Source organism: Notolepis coatsorum (assembly GCF_963971535.1).
Source record: "Notolepis coatsorum genome assembly, chromosome: 3".
NCBI classification, from domain to species: Eukaryota; Metazoa; Chordata; class Actinopteri; order Aulopiformes; family Paralepididae; genus Notolepis; species Notolepis coatsorum.
In genome coordinates, this window is record NC_140167.1 from 55216658 (window position 1) to 55237758 (window position 21101).

The following is a 21101-nucleotide window of genomic DNA, read 5'->3' on the forward strand; positions in this document are numbered from 1 at the left end:
CTCTCTTCTTGATATTGAACTGCACAATGTTTTCGCTGGGCATTTGTCGGTTTGGGAGAATGGCTACATTTATCATGTTCGACATCTCTGCCAAGCGGCCCCCGCGCTGCCCCACCAGTAACCAGTTCTGTGAGAGGCTGTAATTGAGTTTCAAGCGATGGATTGATTTGGCATAGAGATTTATTCCCTAAACCTGTGTGTGTGTGTGTGTGTGTGTGTGTGTGTGTGTGTGTGTGTGTGTGTGTGTGTGTGTGTGTGTGTGGGTGTGTAGGTGTGTGTGTGTGTGTGGGTGTGTAGGTGTGTGTGTGTGTGTGTGCATCAATGCCTGCATGCATGTGTGCACAAGTGTGGAATATGTGCACACGTGTATGCGTGTCTGTGTGTGTGCTTGTCTTTGTGGGGTTAACACGAATAAGTGTTACGCAGCACTCAATACCAGGGTAGGGACATTAACCCTTACCTGTTTGCCTCGCGAGACACAAGAGCGACACTGGTGTCATGCTTTGCTCTGTGTGTAATCTCTCCTCTGCAGGTGGACGAGTCAGTGTTCTGTGCAGGCCAGATCGCCCTGGTCCCCTGCACCATGCAGCTGGTGAAGGCTGGAGCCGGTACCCAGGCCCGCATGGCCTTCAGCCACGTGGAGAAGGTTCTGGAAGCCGTAATCAGCGGTCTGACTCTGGGCCATGTTCTCCAGGCTCACTGCTACGCCACCAGACGCAAAGACATACCCATGATCAGAGCTGTCTGGGAGCGCATGCTGAGAGCTGCACAAGAGAAGGTGAGTGTGGAGACCTGCTAGTGGACACACAGGTATAAGACTCTATAGGTCTACATGTAGTGGACCTGCAGGTATAAGACTATATAGGTCTACATGTAGTGTAGGGCTGTCTTAAATACTTCGAAGCTTCGAAGCTTCGTTCGATGGCACAAGCTTCGAACATAAAAAAAAATCGAAGTTAAAAAAAAAATATTTTTTTTTTATTTATTTTTTTTTTAATTTTTTTTTTACTTCGGTGTGTGTGTGTGTGTGCATGGGGCCATTGGATGGGGCCGGGGGACAAATACACTGGAGGAAAGTAACCCAGCTCAGCCCAAATTATATCATCACTATTGCCTGTTTGAAGGATATCATCCTCAAACACATATACACCACCTACACGCCTATTCTCAGTCCTTGCCCCACAATGGTGGAATGAACTACCCACCCCAGTTAGGACAGCCGAATCCCGTCCAATCTTTCGCCGTCGACTAAAGACGCACTTCTTCAACCATTATCTGAAATAAAATTAAAATAAAATCTAACCCTAACTAACCTTACTGTCATACACTTGCGGACCTCCCAAACTTTCAAACTTCTTAGATGAAGGAATGGGTACAATAGGAGACACGCCTCCAGTTTTTCAAAAGTTTTTGACACGCCTCAGCTTCTGAGCTGAAGGCGTGTTTTTGCGGACCTCCCAAACTTTCAAACTTTAGACTGTTTTCTTTATACGTTTTTCTTTTTCTTTCTTTCTACCACAAGACGCGGCCACTGATGGGTCCATGGGACTTGGATAAGTCCTGTGGACCCAACTCTGGCCACTGACCACATGAGCGAACGGGTACATACGCACACAATACACGGCCACTGATGGATCCATGGGACTTGGTAAAGCACTATGGACCCAACTATGACCACTGATAAAAACGTAACTACACTAGCATTATAAGACCTAAACATTGCTACCTACCATACAAGTGCATTGGTTTAGTGCACTTCCGGTTGCCACTGAGCGGAAATGTTTGTGCGGACCTGTTCTCCCAAACTGGTAAGCAAATGACTGTTTTTACGTTATTTTCATTTTTACGTTACTATTATTATTATTATTATTATTATTATTATTTTTTTTTTTTTAAACATTGATCTTAACTGATCACTATGACTTTATTGCTTTTATCGTTATATATGCCTATAATTGTGTACAGCACTTTGAGCTACATGACATGTATGAAAGGTGCTTTATAAATACTTACTTACTTACTTACTTACTTACTTACTAATAAACTAACCTACACTGTAACACGCAACACTTTGATGAATATTGTTACTCAGCTGATAGAGTTGTATCCTTCCTGATGACCTGTCGTACAGAACTTGTAAGTCGCTTTGGATAAAAGCGTCAGCTAAATGACTAAATGTAAATGTGAATGTAAATGCCTTGTAGAATTCCACACATAAGAAAGAAAGATACTGGGATGAATAAACAAAATAGGAAATAAAATTTAGAAATGCATGCAATACATAAATAAATATGAATCTCCATATATGAAATAGAACATTTAGATAAGGTGCTACTGAGATGTTTTGGTGAGTTCTTTGTTTTTTTGTGGAAGTAGCCCTTCTTAAAAATGCATGAACATTCACTGATAATTGGTCTGTAGTGGAGTCTACAAGGTCTACATTGCTGGACCTTGTAGACTGACATAATTCTGTGCATAGTTTAGTCTACACAGGCCATATTTCAAATAATCAAAATCTTACTTCATTCATCTTAAACATTCTTGATTTGGGGGATTGGTAGTTCCCATGAAATCTGAAGTTGTTCAAACGACAACAGCGATCCACCTTGAATTAAATCACACAGCCGTGTTGGCTGCGTCACAGTCACGAAAGGGGCTACTTAATTCATTAATCCAATCCACTTTATTTATAGAGCCCATATAAAAACAACAAAGTTTACCAAAGTGCTGTACAAGTCCCACAACATAAGATTAAAAAAAAAAAATATATATATATAAAAAAAAAAGAATAAATTTTTTTTTTAAATTCAAAGCTTCGATTCGGGGCCGAGCTTCGATTGCCAAAAAAAATCGAAGGTCAGCCCTAATGTAGTGGACCTGCAGGTATAAGATTATATAGGTCTACATGTAGTGGACCTGCAGGTATAAGACTATATAGGTCTACATGTAGTGGACCTGCAGGTATAAGACTCTATAGGTCTACATGTAGTGGACCTGCAGGTATAAGACTATATAGGTCTCCATGTAGTGGACCTGCAGGTATAAGACTCTATAGGTCTACATGTAGTGGACACACATGTATAAGACTATATAGGTCTACATGTAGTGGACCTGCAGGTATAAGACTATATAGGTCTCCATGTAGTGGACACACAGGTATAAGACTATATAGGTCTACATGTAGTGGACCTGCAGGTATACGACTCTATAGGTCTACATGTAGTGGACACACAGGTATAAGACTATATAGGTCTACATGTAGTGGACACACAGGTATAAGACTATATAGGTCTACATGTAGTGGACCTGCAGGTATAAGACTATATAGGTCTACATGTAGTGGACCTGCAGGTATAAGACTATATAGGTCTACGTGTAGTGGACACACAGGTATAAGACTATATAGGTCTACATGTAGTGGACCTGCAGGTATAAGACTCTATAGGTCTACATGTAGTGGACCTGCAGGTATAAGACTATATAGGTCTACATGTAGTGGACACACAGGTATAAGACTATATAGGTCTACATGTAGTGGACCTGCAGGTATAAGACTATATAGGTCTACATGTAGTGGACCTGCAGGTATAAGACTATATAGGTCTACATGTAGTGGACACACATGTATAAGACTATATAGGTCTACATGTAGTGGACCTGCAGGTATAAGACTATATGGGTCTACATGTAGTGGACCTGCAGGTATAAGACTATATAGGTATACATGTAGTGGACCTGCAGGTATAAGACTATATAGGTCTACATGTAGTGGACCTGCAGGTATACGACTCTATAGGTCTACATGTAGTGGACACACAGGTATAAGACTATATAGGTCTACATGTAGTGGACACACAGGTATAAGACTATATAGGTCTACATGTAGTGGACCTGCAGGTATAAGACTATATAGGTCTACATGTAGTGGACCTGCAGGTATAAGACTATATAGGTCTACATGTAGTGGACCTGCAGGTATAAGACTATATAGGTCTACATGTAGTGGACACACAGGTATAAGACTATATAGGTCTACATGTAGTGGACACACAGGTATAAGACTATATATGTCTACATGTAGTGGACACACAGGTATAAGACTATATATGTCTACATGTAGTGGACACACAGGTATAAGACTATATGTCTACATGTAGTGGACACACAGGTATAAGACTATATATGTCTACATGTAGTGGACACACAGGTATAAGACTATATATGTCTACATGTAGTGGACACACAGGTATAAGACTATATATGTCTACATGTAGTGGACACACAGGTATAAGACTCTATAGGTCTACATGTAGTGGACACACAGGTATAAGACTATATATGTCTACATGTAGTGGACACACAGGTATAAGACTATATAGGTCTACATGTAGTGTACCTGCAGGTATAAGACTATATATGTCTACATGTAGTGGACACACAGGTATAAGACTATATATGTCTACATGTAGTGGACCTGCAGGTATAAGACTATATAGGTCTACATGTAGTGTACCTGCAGGTATAAGACTATATAGGTCTACATGTAGTGTACCTGCAGGTATAAGACTATATAGGTCTACATGTAGTGGACACACAGGTATAAGACTATATAGGTCTACATGTAGTGGACACACAGGTATAAGACTATATAGGTCTACATGTAGTGGACCTGCAGGTATAAGACTATATAGGTCTACATGTAGTGGACCTGCAGGTATAAGACTATATAGGTCTACATGTAGTGGACCTGCAGGTATAAGACTATATAGGTCTACATGTAGTGGACACACAGGTATAAGACTATATAGGTCTACATGTAGTGGACACACAGGTATAAGACTATATAGGTCTACATGTAGTGGACCTGCAGGTATAAGACTATATAGGTCTACATGTAGTGGACCTGCAGGTATAAGACTATATAGGTCTACATGTAGTGGACCTGCAGGTATAAGACTATATAGGTCTACATGTAGTGGACCTGCAGGTATAAGACTATATAGGTCTACATGTAGTGGACCTGCAGGTATAAGACTATATAGGTCTACATGTAGTGGACACACAGGTATAAGACTATATAGGTCTACATGTAGTGGACACACAGGTATAAGACTATATAGGTCTACATGTAGTGGACACACAGGTATAAGACTATATAGGTCTACATGTAGTGGAAACACAGGTATAAGACTATATAGGTCTACATGTAGTGTACCTGCAGGTATAAGACTATATAGGTCTACATGTAGTGGACACACAGGTATAAGACTCTATAGGTCTACATGTAGTGGACCTGCAGGTATAAGACTCTATAGGTCTACATGTAGTGGACACACAGGTATAAGACTATATAGGTCTACATGTAGTGTACCTGCAGGTATAAGACTATATATGTCTACATGTAGTGGACACACAGGTATAAGACTCTATATGTCTACATGTAGTGGACCTGCAGGTATAAGACTCTATAGGTCTACATGTAGTGGACCTGCAGGTATAAGACTCTATAGGTCTACATGTAGTGGACCTGCAGGTATAAGACTCTATAGGTCTACATGTAGTGGACACACAGGTATAAGACTATATAGGTCTACATGTAGTGTACCTGCAGGTATAAGACTATATATGTCTACATGTAGTGGACACACAGGTATAAGACTATATATGTCTACATGTAGTGGACACACAGGTATAAGACTATATATGTCTACATGTAGTGGACACACAGGTATAAGACTATATAGGTCTACATGTAGTGGACCTGCAGGTATAAGACTATATAGGTCTACATGTAGTGGACCTGCAGGTATAAGACTATATAGGTCTACATGTAGTGGACACACAGGTATAAGACTATATAGGTCTACATGTAGTGGACACACAGGTATAAGACTATATAGGTCTACATGTAGTGGACACACAGGTATAAGACTATATAGGTCTACATGTAGTGGAAACACAGGTATAAGACTATATAGGTCTACATGTAGTGTACCTGCAGGTATAAGACTATATAGGTCTACATGTAGTGGACACACAGGTATAAGACTCTATAGGTCTACATGTAGTGGACCTGCAGGTATAAGACTCTATAGGTCTACATGTAGTGGACACACAGGTATAAGACTATATAGGTCTACATGTAGTGTACCTGCAGGTATAAGACTATATATGTCTACATGTAGTGGACACACAGGTATAAGACTCTATATGTCTACATGTAGTGGACCTGCAGGTATAAGACTCTATAGGTCTACATGTAGTGGACCTGCAGGTATAAGACTATATATGTCTACATGTAGTGGACACACAGGTATAAGACTCTATATGTCTACATGTAGTGGACCTGCAGGTATAAGACTATATAGGTCTACATGTAGTGTACCTGCAGGTATAAGACTATATATGTCTACATGTAGTGGACACACAGGTATAAGACTCTATATGTCTACATGTAGTGGACCTGCAGGTATAAGACTCTATAGGTCTACATGTAGTGGACCTGCAGGTATAAGACTCTATAGGTCTACATGTAGTGGACACACAGGTATAAGACTATATAGGTCTACATGTAGTGGACACACGGGTATAAGACTATGGTCTACAAGTAGTGGGCCTAAAATAGTGTTTAAGAGATCATATAAGTAATTCTGCTGTGATTCGTATGTGGATGATGTTAAAAACATTTGTTGGTCAAGAGTGTAAAGAGAGGCAACCAGATGCTGCACTTGATGTATTCATGAAATTGCTGATTCCAGTTATTGATAAACATGCACCTGGAAGCTAACTGTCAGGACTGTTAGTGCACTGTGGATTGATGAGGAGCTAAAGAAATGTATGGGTGAGAGAGATAAAGCAAAAGTGGCAGCAATTAAGTCTGGCAGTTCATCTGAATGGCAGACATATTGTAAAATAAGGAACAATGTGACTAAACTGAATAGGAAAAAGAAGAAAATGTATTATAAGATAAATAATATAAAGCATGATGGAAAAAAGCTCTGGGGTACGTTAAATAATATTATGGGCAGAAAGAGCAATTCAACACCATCCTTCATTGAATCAGAAGGGGCGTTTACTGTATTACTAAACCTTTAGACATTGCCAATTATTTTAATGATTATTTTATGGGCAAAGTGAGTACATTAAGGCAGGGAATGCCAACATCTAGCTGTGAGTCATCCTATCTATGTATACAAGAACAAATAATGAAGGACAAAAACTGTACCTGTGTAAAGTAAGTATAGAGGAGGTGGAAAAATTGTTGCTGTCCATCAATGATGAGAAACCACCGGGTATCGACAATTTAGATGGAAAGCTACTGAAGATTGTAGCTAATCATATCGCTGCTCCTATTTGCCATATCTTTAATCTGAGCCTTGAATGTAATGTTTGCCCCCAAACTTGGAAAGAAGCTAAAGGCATTCCACTACCTAAGAATGCTAGGAATGCCTTTTCTGGCTCTAACAGCCGACCAATAAGCTTGTCACCGGTTCTTAACTCAATGGACGCCACGGTCTAGCCCATCTTTTGTTCCTACTGGGCCAACGCTCTAGATAGGAATAAGTGGCGGTGTTTGCAGGGCTGTATATATATTCTATATTATAGCTATGGATACAATACTATGGCTCATTTGACATCATCTACACGAGAAAAAATTCTAGATTCTACACTACAGTATCTATTGTTCAATATATGATTTCTTTTAAAAAATTTCGTCAATATGTTCGGTGTTATACCGTGGTGAATATGAATATAGTTTTAGAGTGACCCTGTCTAATCCCAGAAAACGACGATATACAGTAAAATGTGATTTTCACTAAAAGCGTTGCCGTTTATCGCCTGTACACGCTACTATTTCCAAATAAAATATATAAAATAGGTATTATGTTTCATCATGAATGCATGAAAGGGGGGGAGAGGGGTCGTTTTTTGATGCTTTGATCGTCACCAACGGCATACGTTGTGGAGTAACGTTACACACATGTTGCGATCTAGGTGAAGTCATGGTTGGATCACAGCAGGATTGATATCATATGGTCCTTACCTTCACTAGGATGTACCCCAAAAAGAATATTCCAATTGTCTGATCGCGAGTCCACGTACCGGTATCCATCGTGTCGCCAACATAATCCACCACAACAGATGCATCGGAGGCATTTGACGCTTCTCAATGGGATCGGGATACCCGCCCGCCTCGCCCGACAAAGAAAAGTGGGACCAGAGACATTTGATCGACGCACAGGCCAAGATATAATGTTTCAAAGGGTGCTCGATACTGCCACCTGGGTGGATGCGGCCTGTATTGCACGTTGGCATTCTCAGGATGATTCCCCATGTTAACCCAGAGTCCGTGTGCCTGTAATGAATGGAAATATCGAATAAATAAAATAACGATGAAAACCCGACTATACTCGTGTCTGGCGCTGAATGGTCTGCGAGATAACCCGACTATCATCGGGTCTGGCGTCCAAAGAGTTAACAAACTCTTGGTAAAAATAATTATTTTACCAAATACAATGCTACTTCTCTGTTAACAATCTGACAAGTGACTCCCAGCATGCTTATAGAGAGGGCCACTCAACAGTCACTGCACTTACACAAATGACAGATGAATGGCTGAAAGAAATTGATAAAAAGAACATTGTGGGAGCAGTATTGTTAGATTTTAGTGCTGCCTTCGATGTGGTTGACCACAAACTATTATTGAATAAACTTGTGTGTTATGGTTTTTCTCCAACTGATAACTGCTTTATCATGGATAGAAAGCTATCTATCCAATAGAACTCAAAGAGTTTTCTTTAATGGCAGCTTTTCAGATGCTAGACATGTTAGAGTGGAATTCCACAAGGAAGTTCGCTTGGTCCTTTACTTTTCTCTATCTTTACTAAGGATTTTCCATTTGCTCTCAAAAAAGCGTATGTGTCTATGTATTCTGATGATACAACAATATACATGAACACAGTTAATGAAATCACTGCAACCCTGAACAAATAATTGCAAACAGTACTAGAATGGGTTACCAGCTATAAACTAGCCTTAAACTTAACAAAAACTAAAAGCATTGTATTTGGTACAAATCAGAGCATGTGAGCGGAGTGGAGCGCTCGAAAAATCCGCTCTTCGCTCTAGACGTCTGGTTCCGCTCCCATCCGCTCATGTTGGCCCGCCCCCCCAAGTCGCTCACCGCTCACCTTCATTTACGAATCAAGCGCTCCCCGCTCCACATCGCTCCACAGCTCGCTCTGCAGATTTTTATTTTTTTGGAGCATGATGTAAATTAGCTTGATTTGACCAAACTACAACAGTCTACACCCCCTGGGCCCCTTAACAATTGTTTGTATTGAGCCGTATTGTAATTGTACCCATTCTGCAATGTTAAATAACGTAATATCCATTCAACTAGCTCTACTAAGCGATGGTAGCTAGCCTAGCCACAATGCTATGGTCGCTGCCATTCACGTTAGCATGTAAGCTAACATCAACAACAATGGCGGAATATACTTTGGTCTAGCAGGATGTGAGTGACGGTTCACCCTTCTCATTGGTTGAAAATGGCCTTCATGTTTGTACATCGCCACCTGTTGCTTTGGCATTGTACTACATGTATATTACATCAGTGTTAAACCACTGTGAGCGGCCCGGAGCGGATTGGAGCGGAGGAGAACTCTTGCTCCGGAAGTCGCGCCGACCCATTTTAAAACCCACCCCGTCGCTCACGTCAAAACCACCCGCTCCGCTCCCCTGGTACAAATTAGGGATGTTCGATGTTGGCTTTTTTACCGATATCCGATATACCGATATTGTCCAACTCTTAATTTCCGATACCGATATCAACCGATACCGATATATTCGGGGTTTCCCCCCCCAAAAACACAACATTATGCATACTTTTCACAATAAATAAAATAAGAATTTGTTCTTACTTGCTTGCCTGGGTAAATAAAGGTTAAATAAATGTAAAATATATATATATATTTTTTTAAACCGATGCCGATAATTTTTGATATTACATTTTAATGCCAATATCGGCCGATAATATTGGTAGGACGATAATATCGGACATCCCTAGTACAAATCATTCATTGAGCTCTAAACCTCAGCTGAACCTGAGGCTAAACAATGTAGCTGTTGAGCAAGTAGAGGAAACAAAGCTTCTTGGTGTTATTTTAGATTGTAAGTTGTCATGGACGGGACATATAGATTCTGTTGTTGTTAACCAAACAAGTCATCCAGAGTCTAGTTCTATCACATCTAGACCAGGGGTTCTCAAACTTTTTTATACCACGACCCCATTTTATTTAGGATAATTTTTTGGCGCCCCCACACTTAACTCAATCAGCGCCAGACCCGAGGATAGTCGGGTTAACTCGCCAACCGTTCAGCGCCATACCCGAGTATACGTTGTCATCGTTATTTATTTTATTCAATATTTTTATGCATTTCTCTCACACGGACCTCGGGGGTTACCATAGGGAATCACTCTGAGATCGCTAGAGTGCAATACCGGCCGCATCCTGGTAGGTGGCAGTATTGCCCACCCTTCGAAACCTTTTTTTCACACCCGGTGTTACATTTAATTCACTCCGGGGCGCAGTTTTTTTGGTCAGGCGAGTCTAGCGGTTCACTCGATGACATTGAAACGTGTCCAATGCCCCCGATGCATGTGCTGTGGTGGATTATGTTGGCGACACGATGGACACCAATACTGGAAATTGCCATCAGACAATTGGAATATTCTTTTTGGGGTACCTCCTAGTCAAGGTAAGGACTATATGACATCAATCCTGCTTTGATCCAACCATGATTTCACATCGATCGCAACAACCATGTAGGGCTGGGCGATAAAACGATAACGATAACTATCGCGATAAATTATTTCCTCGAAATAAACATGAAACGTGGTCGCAAAGTTTCGATATATCGATTTTCCAAGCTTGGATATCAGCACACGCACTAACAACCAATCAGTGAAGGAGATGGCCGACAGTGAAGGAGACCCGCGGTGCACCTCTGGGTAGAGAGGTAGGACTCTAGTAGTAAACAAGGCTGGCTAGGATAACTAGCTTGCACGGCACTATTTTATATATTTACGTGCCGAGTATGTGTGTGGCGTGAATTCTGAGGCCACGTTTATAGTAGTGTGGGGTATACAGTGGACGTCGTTTCAATATATTGGGGCGGAAGAGAGTATTTTAGGGTAATATTTATTACATTGTCATGGAATACACCGCTTAGACACAACAGGCTGGCTAGGATAACTAGCTTGCGCGGCACTATTTTATATATTTACGTGCCGAGTATGTGTGTGTCGTGAATTCTGAGGCCACGTTTATAGTAGTGTGGGGTATACAGTGGACGTCGTTTCAATATATTGTGGCGGAAGAGAGTATTTTAGTGTCATATTTATTACATTGTCATGAAATACTCTGCTTGTCGGCTAACTGCTAATGTGCGCGGACTGATGACGACATCAACTCGACTCGAGACATTCGCTTAGAAACAACAGGCTGACTAGGATAACTAGCTTGCACGGCGCTGTTTTATATATTTACGTGCCGAGTATGTGTGTGGCGTGAATTCTGAGGCCACGTTTATAGTAGTGTGGGGTATACAGTGGACGTCGTTTCAATATATTGTGGCGGAAGAGAGTATTTTAGTGTCATATTTATTACATTGTCATGAGATACTCCGCTTGTCGGCTAACTGCTAACGTGCGCGGACTGATGACGACATCAACTCGACTCGAGACATTCGCAGCAGCATAAGAAGTTAATTAAACTTGACAGACATTATATCGACGATAATTATCGATATCGAATTATATTAAAATAATTTTATAATTTTATCGCGATAACGTTTTTGGTCATATCGCCCAGCCCTACAACCATGTGTAACATACTCCAAAACGTATGCCGTTGGTGACGATCAAAGCATCAAAAAACTACCCCCCCCTTTCATGCATTCATGATGAAACATAATACCATTGGAGGTTATTGCATGACTACAAGTGAAGCAGTGCTTCACTAGTAATATACAGAAAGAGTAATATACAAAAAATATATATATATTATTAATATGTATATATATTTTTTTTTTAATTATTATAATTTTTATTTTTTTTATTAGAAATGTTTTCCGCTGGGCGGTCAGGTGGCGTAACGGAGATTGCGTTCGTCACCAAACCCCGGAGCGGCTAGATTCGCCTGTTCGAATCCAGCTCACAGCTCCGGGGTTGTCACCAGCTTGGCTGGCCGTTCACACTAATACAATTGGCAGTATTAGAGGGTGGGAGAAGCTGGCGGGGTGGGTCCGGGTCGTTGTAAACAGCGACTCCTACAGTTCGGTCGGGGCGCCTGCTAAGCGTGGATAGGACTTGAGTGGGATAGTGTGATCCTTCCACACACTACGCCCTCTCAATGAGAATCCGCGCTGCCAGGTGAAAAGAAGCGGTTGATTGGCTGTGTGTCGGAGGAAACACGTGATAGCCTCCACTCTCCCAGACCGACTGTGGGGGGTAAGTGCGCAGCGACCAGGAAGGGGGATTGAGAATTGGCATAACGACTAACATTGGGATGGGAGAAAATCAGAGGAAAATGGAGGGGGGAAAAGATTAAAAAAAAATAAAAAAATCCTCTGTGAAAAAAACAATGCCAGTGAATTTTCTTTTCTTCAAAAATGTCCAAGTGACAGCTCTGAGCTCTCCTGCAGTAATAACTGCAGTAATGGCCAGATGTCAATCACTCAGTGCTAAAATAGGTGCACACACACTGCACAGGTTGGGCTTAAGAATATAATTATCCAATCAAAATAGGGTATTTGAGTTTAAAAAAGGCGGGTAGTGAAACTAAACCTCACTCATATATTTTAATAGGCTTGAATGATTGACAGTTCTGACACTTTTTTACTCCAATCAGAGAACACCATTTCCTATTTCCTGCTTTGAGAGGTTGGGAGCCCAGTCAGTAACATTACTGTGGCAGTAGCACTGTTGGCCAAATTAAACTTTGCACTAAAGGACCGAAGTATAAATCAGCAACATGGAGAGGACTTATGCATCTGGATCAGAAAAAAAGTTGTGGATGAAAAAGTAAGTACAGTGTTTGTAAAAGCTTGTATGCTAACAGTAGCTAGCCAATTTGTTAGCTACCTTTTAGCTTAGCTTACATCACAATGGTGATCACCAAGCTAACTTACTGTACACACTAGGGCTGAGCAATTAATCTAAACAGAATCGCGATATCGATTCATAGACCTATGCAATCGCATTTCTAAGTTATGACGATTTTTCTTTTATTAAGAAAAAAGTTATAATTATAATTATTTGATTTTCTTTTACTTTTTAAATGATTTTATCTGGGTTGAACATGATTTGTGGAACTCCCTCTGGTGTTGTGGTCGTGGTATTCACTGACCTTTGGGAAGTATTTCGACATGCACATGGGTATCTTAGTGGTGTAGTGTATCTTGTAGACCAGGCCCATTGCAAGTTGCAAGTTGTACTCTGTTGTCTACTCTAAGCCATCCTATAGGTTGTCAAAGTGGGCAGGGGTGAGGTGGGTTTTAGGAGTAAGGTCAAGCAGTAGTCTGACCAGTTTGTTTTGTGATGTTTGTAATCTTGTTTTTAGTGTCTTTGAGGTGCTTTGGTACCATGAGGTGCAAGCATAGTCGTAGTACCCTTGAATGAGTGCTTCTGTTAGAGTCTTCAAGGTATTCTTGTTTACCAGAGAGGAGATCCGGTACAGGAATCTAGTTCGTTGGTTGACTTAGTTTTATTACATTGGATCCCATTTTGTCACAGGAAAGATTTGCCTCTATAGGATGGAACCCAGGTAGGTAATTTCATCTTTCCTTTTAACACTTTGATCGCCGGGGTTAAATTCATAATTTACCATCCCTCGCCAGCCCTATTTAACATGGAGAAGTTCCCCTTCTTTGCAGGGCTATAACTTTTTAAATTGTATTGCTAAATTAACATTACCATGTGTTGTGAAGGGCCAGATTAAACCGAATATATATATTTATTTATATATATATATTTAATTGTATTTGTATATTCTCTAATATTCCCTGATATCCCTTGTATATTCCTTGTACAATATGCATTGAATATCCATTCTAGCCTACTGAACATCCCATAATAGTCTCCATTCTACTATTGGTCGAGACCTTGGTGCCAGGCTGCCATACCCCTCAGACCCAGTTCAAACGTACCGCTCGACATGTACGAACAAGTCCTAGTTCCGCGTAGGAATTTGGCTACCGCACCACTAATGGGACTATTTGTTCATAGTGCGTATATATACTGCGCTACTAAAGTAGGACTTTCTTTTCAGTCCAGTTTCTTACCCTCCAATAGAGTCACAGACGTAAAGCCTCCCCGCGATGCCACGTGTGGGAGTAAGGCCAAGTTCGGCCTACCATCGGTATTGAGACATCGTGTATATTAATATTTGAATAGTCATATTTGGCACTATATCGTCGAGTTGGACGTAGTCTATTAAGCTAATAATAGTCTGTTAATATATAGTGCTTCGTGCGGTGAGAATACTACCGTAGTCAGTACCCCATCGTTTCGGGCAGAGAACTGGCTGCTTACCCAGGGTGGTTGACCCTATGTGAAGCTGCACCCGAGGAGCCCCAGAGTCGACGAGCGAGTGGACCTGTATACCGGATTATTCTACCGACGACAGCCCGCCTTCCCAGGCACGGATTATGCTTTGGATACTTTGATTATTCTATGGATAAAGACCCCCGACACTACCGTGTGTTGGAACCCCCCCCCCCTGGAGAGGACGCAAGGTGAGGAGACGCTCTGCAAGACGAGGTCTCTCCACATCTCTCCCCCGTGGACCGGAGAGAGCCGGCCCACAAAGAGTCCACCTGCTTTCATCTGTGGTCCAAGGATCGCCGGCGCATTGAACGGCACTACAGTGGGTTCACCTGGGATACCCTTGGCCGGACGAGGCAGCTGGATTCTACCCCCCCCCCTCCTACTCCTGTCGGCTTACAAGCGACCGGATTAACCCCCTCTAGTGTATCCAGCCTATAATCATTAAAGTATCATTGCTGTTATTCCTTAACTATTCCAGGTCGTATATTTACCACCTGCGCCTTCAGAGATTGGACATTATCTATTGATATACCGACGAATACTCCTTGCCATAAAAGTGCATACTATTTCAATTCATAAATGTAATTAAGTGATTAAGTGTTTATTCTACACACCATCGCTGTGTAGGAAATAAAGACCTGCTTCTAATTCGTACATTTGTGTTGGATCCGTTTCATCTACGTGAGAGTGTTCATGATAATATATTTATGCCGTGTACTGGGTGGCCGAATATTAAGTACAAAGGTAGTGGTAGTAAGTATCATATCTAGTAATACAGTCAGGGAATTGTACCCCTCAGTTACAATTGGTCCTTCGAGCCGGATGGTAATCAGTGTAATATTAATATAGTGTTATTAATATTGAAATGGCCTATGATGAACACTCCACGAAACGATCCTCCTAACCAACGCCCGCAGCGCGAACGACGGCTCCCTCAGTACTTAGAGGCTTACGCTGTCAGTCAACAACCTAGTCTTCTACTAACAGTAAACGCGGTAAAACTAGAAAGTAAAAGTATGTCTAACCCCAACGCCCAGACTACCCCGACCATAGAGGCCCCTACGGGCTCTAATGTAACTGACCAAGTTCACGGTGGGGACCAGTGGGAACCAGACATGACTTCACACCCCGCCAGTACTGAAGAAGTAGTCCCCGATGAGTCCCGGGAGGAATACAACGCTACCGAGAGAGAACTCGGCACGGAAGAAGACGGGGAGAGCACCGTGGAGATAGAGCTCCAAGGCTCCGCAAGGAGTACCCGAAGGGAAGGCTCCCCTATACAACCGCCTTCTCCCAGCGAGGCAGAGAGGACCCTACAGCAGGCATTCCTCGTCAGCCTGAAAGCCTCTACTGAACGCGATAGACTCCAGGGTGAACGCGATCGATTGCAGCTACAGCAACGGAGCGAAGAAGAGCACATACGCCTGGAAATAAGACGCATTCAGATGGAAGAGAATGTGGCCCGAGACCGAGCAGACAGCCAGCGAGCAGCTGCTGGTGCTCTACGGGACGCAGAGCGCGACAGACAGCAAGCGCAACTAATAGAACAGCTGATCAGACGGACAACACCCTCTCCCTCCGCCAGAGGCTCCAGGAACTCGTCTAGACACACCTCCAGGGCGGCATCCCCTAGCCGAGTAAACAACCCTGAACTTGACCAACAGACGAGGTCTATACCCCCCACAGACCACCTCCCCCCACCGGTCCAAGCGAGACCTAGCAACCGGGAAGGAGCAGCATATCCTGTGGAGAGGCTAAACCAGAGACTACAAGCACTGGATGACCTAACTGAAGACGAAGAGGAAGAGGAGGAGAACCGCGCCCGAAGACAGCACAGTACTCTACCGGACCAGGAGGTCCGGTACAGCCCAGGCTATACTCCCGCGGAGCTGCGCTACAGACCCCCGACTCTATACACGGGTGAGCACGACGCACGACCCGCACCGAGGAACAGCACCTGGACAAGCGGGCCATGGTACACTGCCGGTACCAGCCCATACCAAGGAGCGGAAGGAGACTCGCCTAGGAGGCCTCTCCCCCAACGCTCGCCGATGTATCCACAGTCAGCGTCATACATTGGCACGCCTATGGTACCCGACTTCACCCAAGAGAACCGGGCCCAGTATACAGAACTCCGCATGTGTCTGGAGACCATGTTGGTGGATGTATTGGATGAACGCCACAAATACGCCATCCTACTGCAGCACTTAAAGGTGCCCCGCGCACATAATATAGCGCTCGCCTACGCGACTTCCACCACCCCATACACAGCAGCGCTGGTAGCATTGGACCAGAGGTATGGGCGCATATGGGATTACGTGATCCAGGAGATCCGACACATCGACCGCTTACCCCCAGCAATAGACAATCGAGCACTGGACGACCTGTCCATCAGAGTGCAGTCCCTGGTAGGGATGTTGGGAGCGCAAAGAGAGAAGGGGAAGTATGAACTTTACGCCAACTCAAATGTGGAAAGGATCCTGGAGAAGCTGCCGCCCGCTCGTCAGGAGCGCTTTAGGCGGCAGAGGGACCACAGAGACCCGAATGGCCCCGAACCGAACCTCCTCGATCTAGCAGACTTCCTGGCGAGAGAAGTCAGCAGCCTACGGCTAGATACATTCGGACGGAGCACCCCTGGCTCCAGAGAAGGAACCAGACGACTAAATGATGGAAGAAGATCGGTGACTGTGATGCACCAATCGGAGTCAGTACCGAGCAGCAGGAGCCACAGTACCCCCTCCAGAACGGAGAAGTGGAAGATAGTGTGCCCCTACTGTGAGAAAGAACACTGGCTAGCGCAATGTGACTCCTTCCCCAAGCTGAACGCGGAGGAAGCAGGTCAATGGATAAAGTCCAACAAGCGCTGTTTTCGCTGTGCGCGCTCACACATGGCAGCCGAATGCCGCTTAAAGAAAAGGTGCACCAAGTGCGATGGAGCCCATCTGGACATACTTCACGACAGTAACAGACGGCGCCCTTCACCTGCACCATCCAGCCGCAAAGCGAGCGTCATGTACATCGATCCCGCCAGCAGCAGTGGAGCCCGAGTACTCCTAAAAGTAGTGCGTGTGACACTAAGCTACCAGAATAAAGTCCTGGACACTTACGCCGTCCTCGATGACGGGTCAGAGAAGACCCTGCTGCTCGCCTCCGCTGCGGCCCAGCTAGGGCTGCGGGGAAGCGAAACCCAAATGACAATTCGGACAATAAGACGAGATTTGAAGACGATAAAGGGCGAGAATGTCTCATTCTCTATCGCAGCAAGCGGCCAGCCTGAGCGACGGTACCAGATTGCAGACGCTTTCACCAGCCAAGAAATAGGACTGTCGCGGTACACATACCCCGTCGCCAAGCTGATGGAGAAATATGCACATCTGCGCAAGTTACCGATCCCGCTCATAGACAATGCTATGCCGACCCTGTTGATAGGCTCCGACCATGCAGACCTCATTGTCCCGATAGACCGGGTTCATACCGGACCCCGAGGCTGTCCTGCAGGAGTCGAGACCCGTTTGGGATGGACTCTCCAAGGCCCGCTCGCCAAATCTCTCAACCGAAGTACAGCCACTAGATGTCTCCACTCCCGAGTCACAGAGGGAGAAACCGCACTCCTGCAACACGTAGAGCGGCTATGGAGCTTGGAACAAATGCCCTTTAAGAATGGAAAGAAAGACATTCGCTCTAAAGATGACATTTACGCCATTCACCTCCTCGAGACAGGGACCAAGAGAGTCCCGGTCAACGGCGTGTTGAGATACGCCACGCCACTCCTGCGGCGAGAAGGAATGCCTACTTTCCACGCCAAGACAGACGCCATAGAACGGTACCTGCTGAACACGGAGCGGCGCTTAGCCAAGAACCCCGCCCAAGAGAGTGTATACCGCGCTGAGATTGAGAAGCTCATCACAGCGGGACACGTCACAAAGATGGACATTAAAGAGGCTGACCAGACCACTGAATCGTGGTACGTGCCCCACCACAAGGTCCATCACAACGGTAAAGACCGCATAGTATTTAACTGCAGCTACCAGATCGGATCCCAAAATCTGAATAAAGAGTTACTGCCCGGTCCCACACTCGGCCCCTCCCTACTCTGCGTTCTACTCCGCTTCCGCCAGGAAAAGGTGGCCATCAGCGGGGACATTAAAGGAATGTTCCTGCAGGTGAGATTAGTAGAGGCGGACAAGCCCCTGTTACGGTTCCTATGGAGAGAGAAGCCAGGAGATGAGCACCCACCCATCTACCAATGGGAAGTCCTCCCCTTCGGAACGACGTGCAGCCCCTGCTGTGCGACATTTGCACTACAGAAACATGTAGCAGAGGACCCAGCAGCGGACGAAGAGGTCCGACACAGCGTAAAGAACAGCTTCTACGTAGACAACTGTCTACAAAGCCTTTCAACCCAGGAAGAAGCCGAGGCTCTCCTGATTAAACTCCGCGCCTCATTGATCAAAGGCGGCTTTGATCTCAGGCAGTGGGCCAGCAGCGATCCGCAAGTACTGCGCAGCCTCTCCTCCGAGGACAAGGCAGCCAGCAGCGAGACCTGGATGGCTACAATCCCGGGAGAAGCCCAGGAGATGACCCTGGGATTGGTGTGGCGATTCAAAACAGATTCGCTTCACTACAGACACAAGCCCCTGACTACGGAGCAGGGAAGGCCGGCGGCGGCGCCGACCACCAGACGGAGTGTGTACACAACACTCGCCCGACAATATGACCCGCTAGGATGTATTCTACCGTACACCACCAGGGCAAAAATGATTGTACGAGCATTGTGGGACAAGGACCAGGGCTGGGACGACCCCATTCCCGCACACCTTGCATCCACCTGGAGAGAGTGGGAGATGGAGCTCCACTCACTCCCAGGCGTTAATATGCGCCGAAGCTACTTCCCACCCACGGTGAGGCCAGAGACATGTAAAATGGACTTACACGTCTTCAGTGACGCCTCAGAGGTCGCATACGGATCAGTAGCCTACTTGCGGGCCCAAGAAAGGGGGGGAGAGATCTACACAGCATTTGTCCTCGCCCGCTCGAGAATAGCCCCACGCAAGCAACAATCTATCCCACGCCTAGAGCTCTGCGCAGCCCTAGCCGGAGCGCACCTAGCCACGCTCATCCAACGTGAGCTCACCATACCGGTGTCTAGAACAATCCTGTGGTCAGATTCCACGACAGTACTCGCCTGGATCAAATCGGACTCATGCAAGTACAAAGTCTTCGTGGGAGTCAGAGTCACCGAGATTCAAGACTTAACCGAAGAGTTAACCGGAGAAACAGAGTGGCGCTACGTTGATACAAAACAGAACCCAGCTGACGTCATCACCCGGGGGATGCCCCTGGATGACCTCACCCGTCGCAATGTTTACAGTGACGGCCCCGCATTCCTAAGACTCCCGGAAGGACAGTGGCCCATGCCTATCCCGAGGGAAGCCAGTCAGGAGGAGGCTGAGAATAAGAAGCCTGTGTTCTGTGGATTGAGCACTGTTATCTCCGCAGACCCCAACACACTCCTGATGGGGCGGCTAGATCCCACATTACCCCAGACAATGTACCGGCCTGAAGAAGCGAACGGCCGACGAATGTGGAGGTACAGCCAAGTATTAGCCGACAAGTTTTGGAACAGTTTCCTACTGCACTACCTACCGTCTCTACAGACCCGCCAGAAGTGGGTAAAGGAGAGAGACAATTTGACAGGAGGAACAGTCGTCATGATTATTGATCAATCACTGCCCAGAGCTATGTGGCCGGCCGGCCGCGTAAGCAAAGTGATCACCGGTGCCGACGGCAAGGTCCGAGCAGCTGAAGTGCTCGTCCAGGGTCGCACTTACACCCGTCCCGTGGCAAGGCTCATAGAACTGCCTCGACTCCCAGACACAATCGATGATGACCATGACCCTACAACCCTATGACTTTGTGAAGTTGACTGACCCCTACAGCAAACCCTTATGTGTAAATAGACAACGCGATTAATCTGTCTCCGTTTAACTGATTAGGTCTGGGACCTATTCAGGGGGTGGCTGTTGTGAAGGGCCAGATTAAACCGAATATATATATTTATTTATATATATATATTTAATTGTATTTGTATATTCTCTAATATTCCCTGATATCCCTTGTATATTCCTTGTACAATATGCATTGAATATCCATTCTAGCCTACTGAACATCCCATAATAGTCTCCATTCTACTATTGGTCGAGACCTTGGTGCCAGGCTGCCATACCCCTCAGACCCAGTTCAAACGTACCGCTCGACATGTACGAACAAGTCCTAGTTCCGCGTAGGAATTTGGCTACCGCACCACTAATGGGACTATTTGTTCATAGTGCGTATATATACTGCGCTACTAAAGTAGGACTTTCTTTTCAGTCCAGTTTCTTACCCTCCAATAGAGTCACAGACGTAAAGCCTCCCCGCGATGCCACGTGTGGGAGTAAGGCCAAGTTCGGCCTACCATCGGTATTGAGACATCGTGTATATTAATATT

General features: G+C 44.7%; 1 protein-coding gene across 1 annotated transcript in view; it reads left to right on the forward strand.

The window, feature by feature from the left end:
• The window catches only part of dph6 (diphthamine biosynthesis 6), a 222786-nt gene that overhangs the window by 142432 nt on the left and 59253 nt on the right, over positions 1-21101 (forward strand). Inside the window, exon 13 of the mRNA XM_084311213.1 lies at positions 533-778. Coding sequence (XP_084167339.1) covers positions 533-778 — 246 coding nt within the window. The remainder of the gene's footprint in view (positions 1-532; positions 779-21101) is intronic.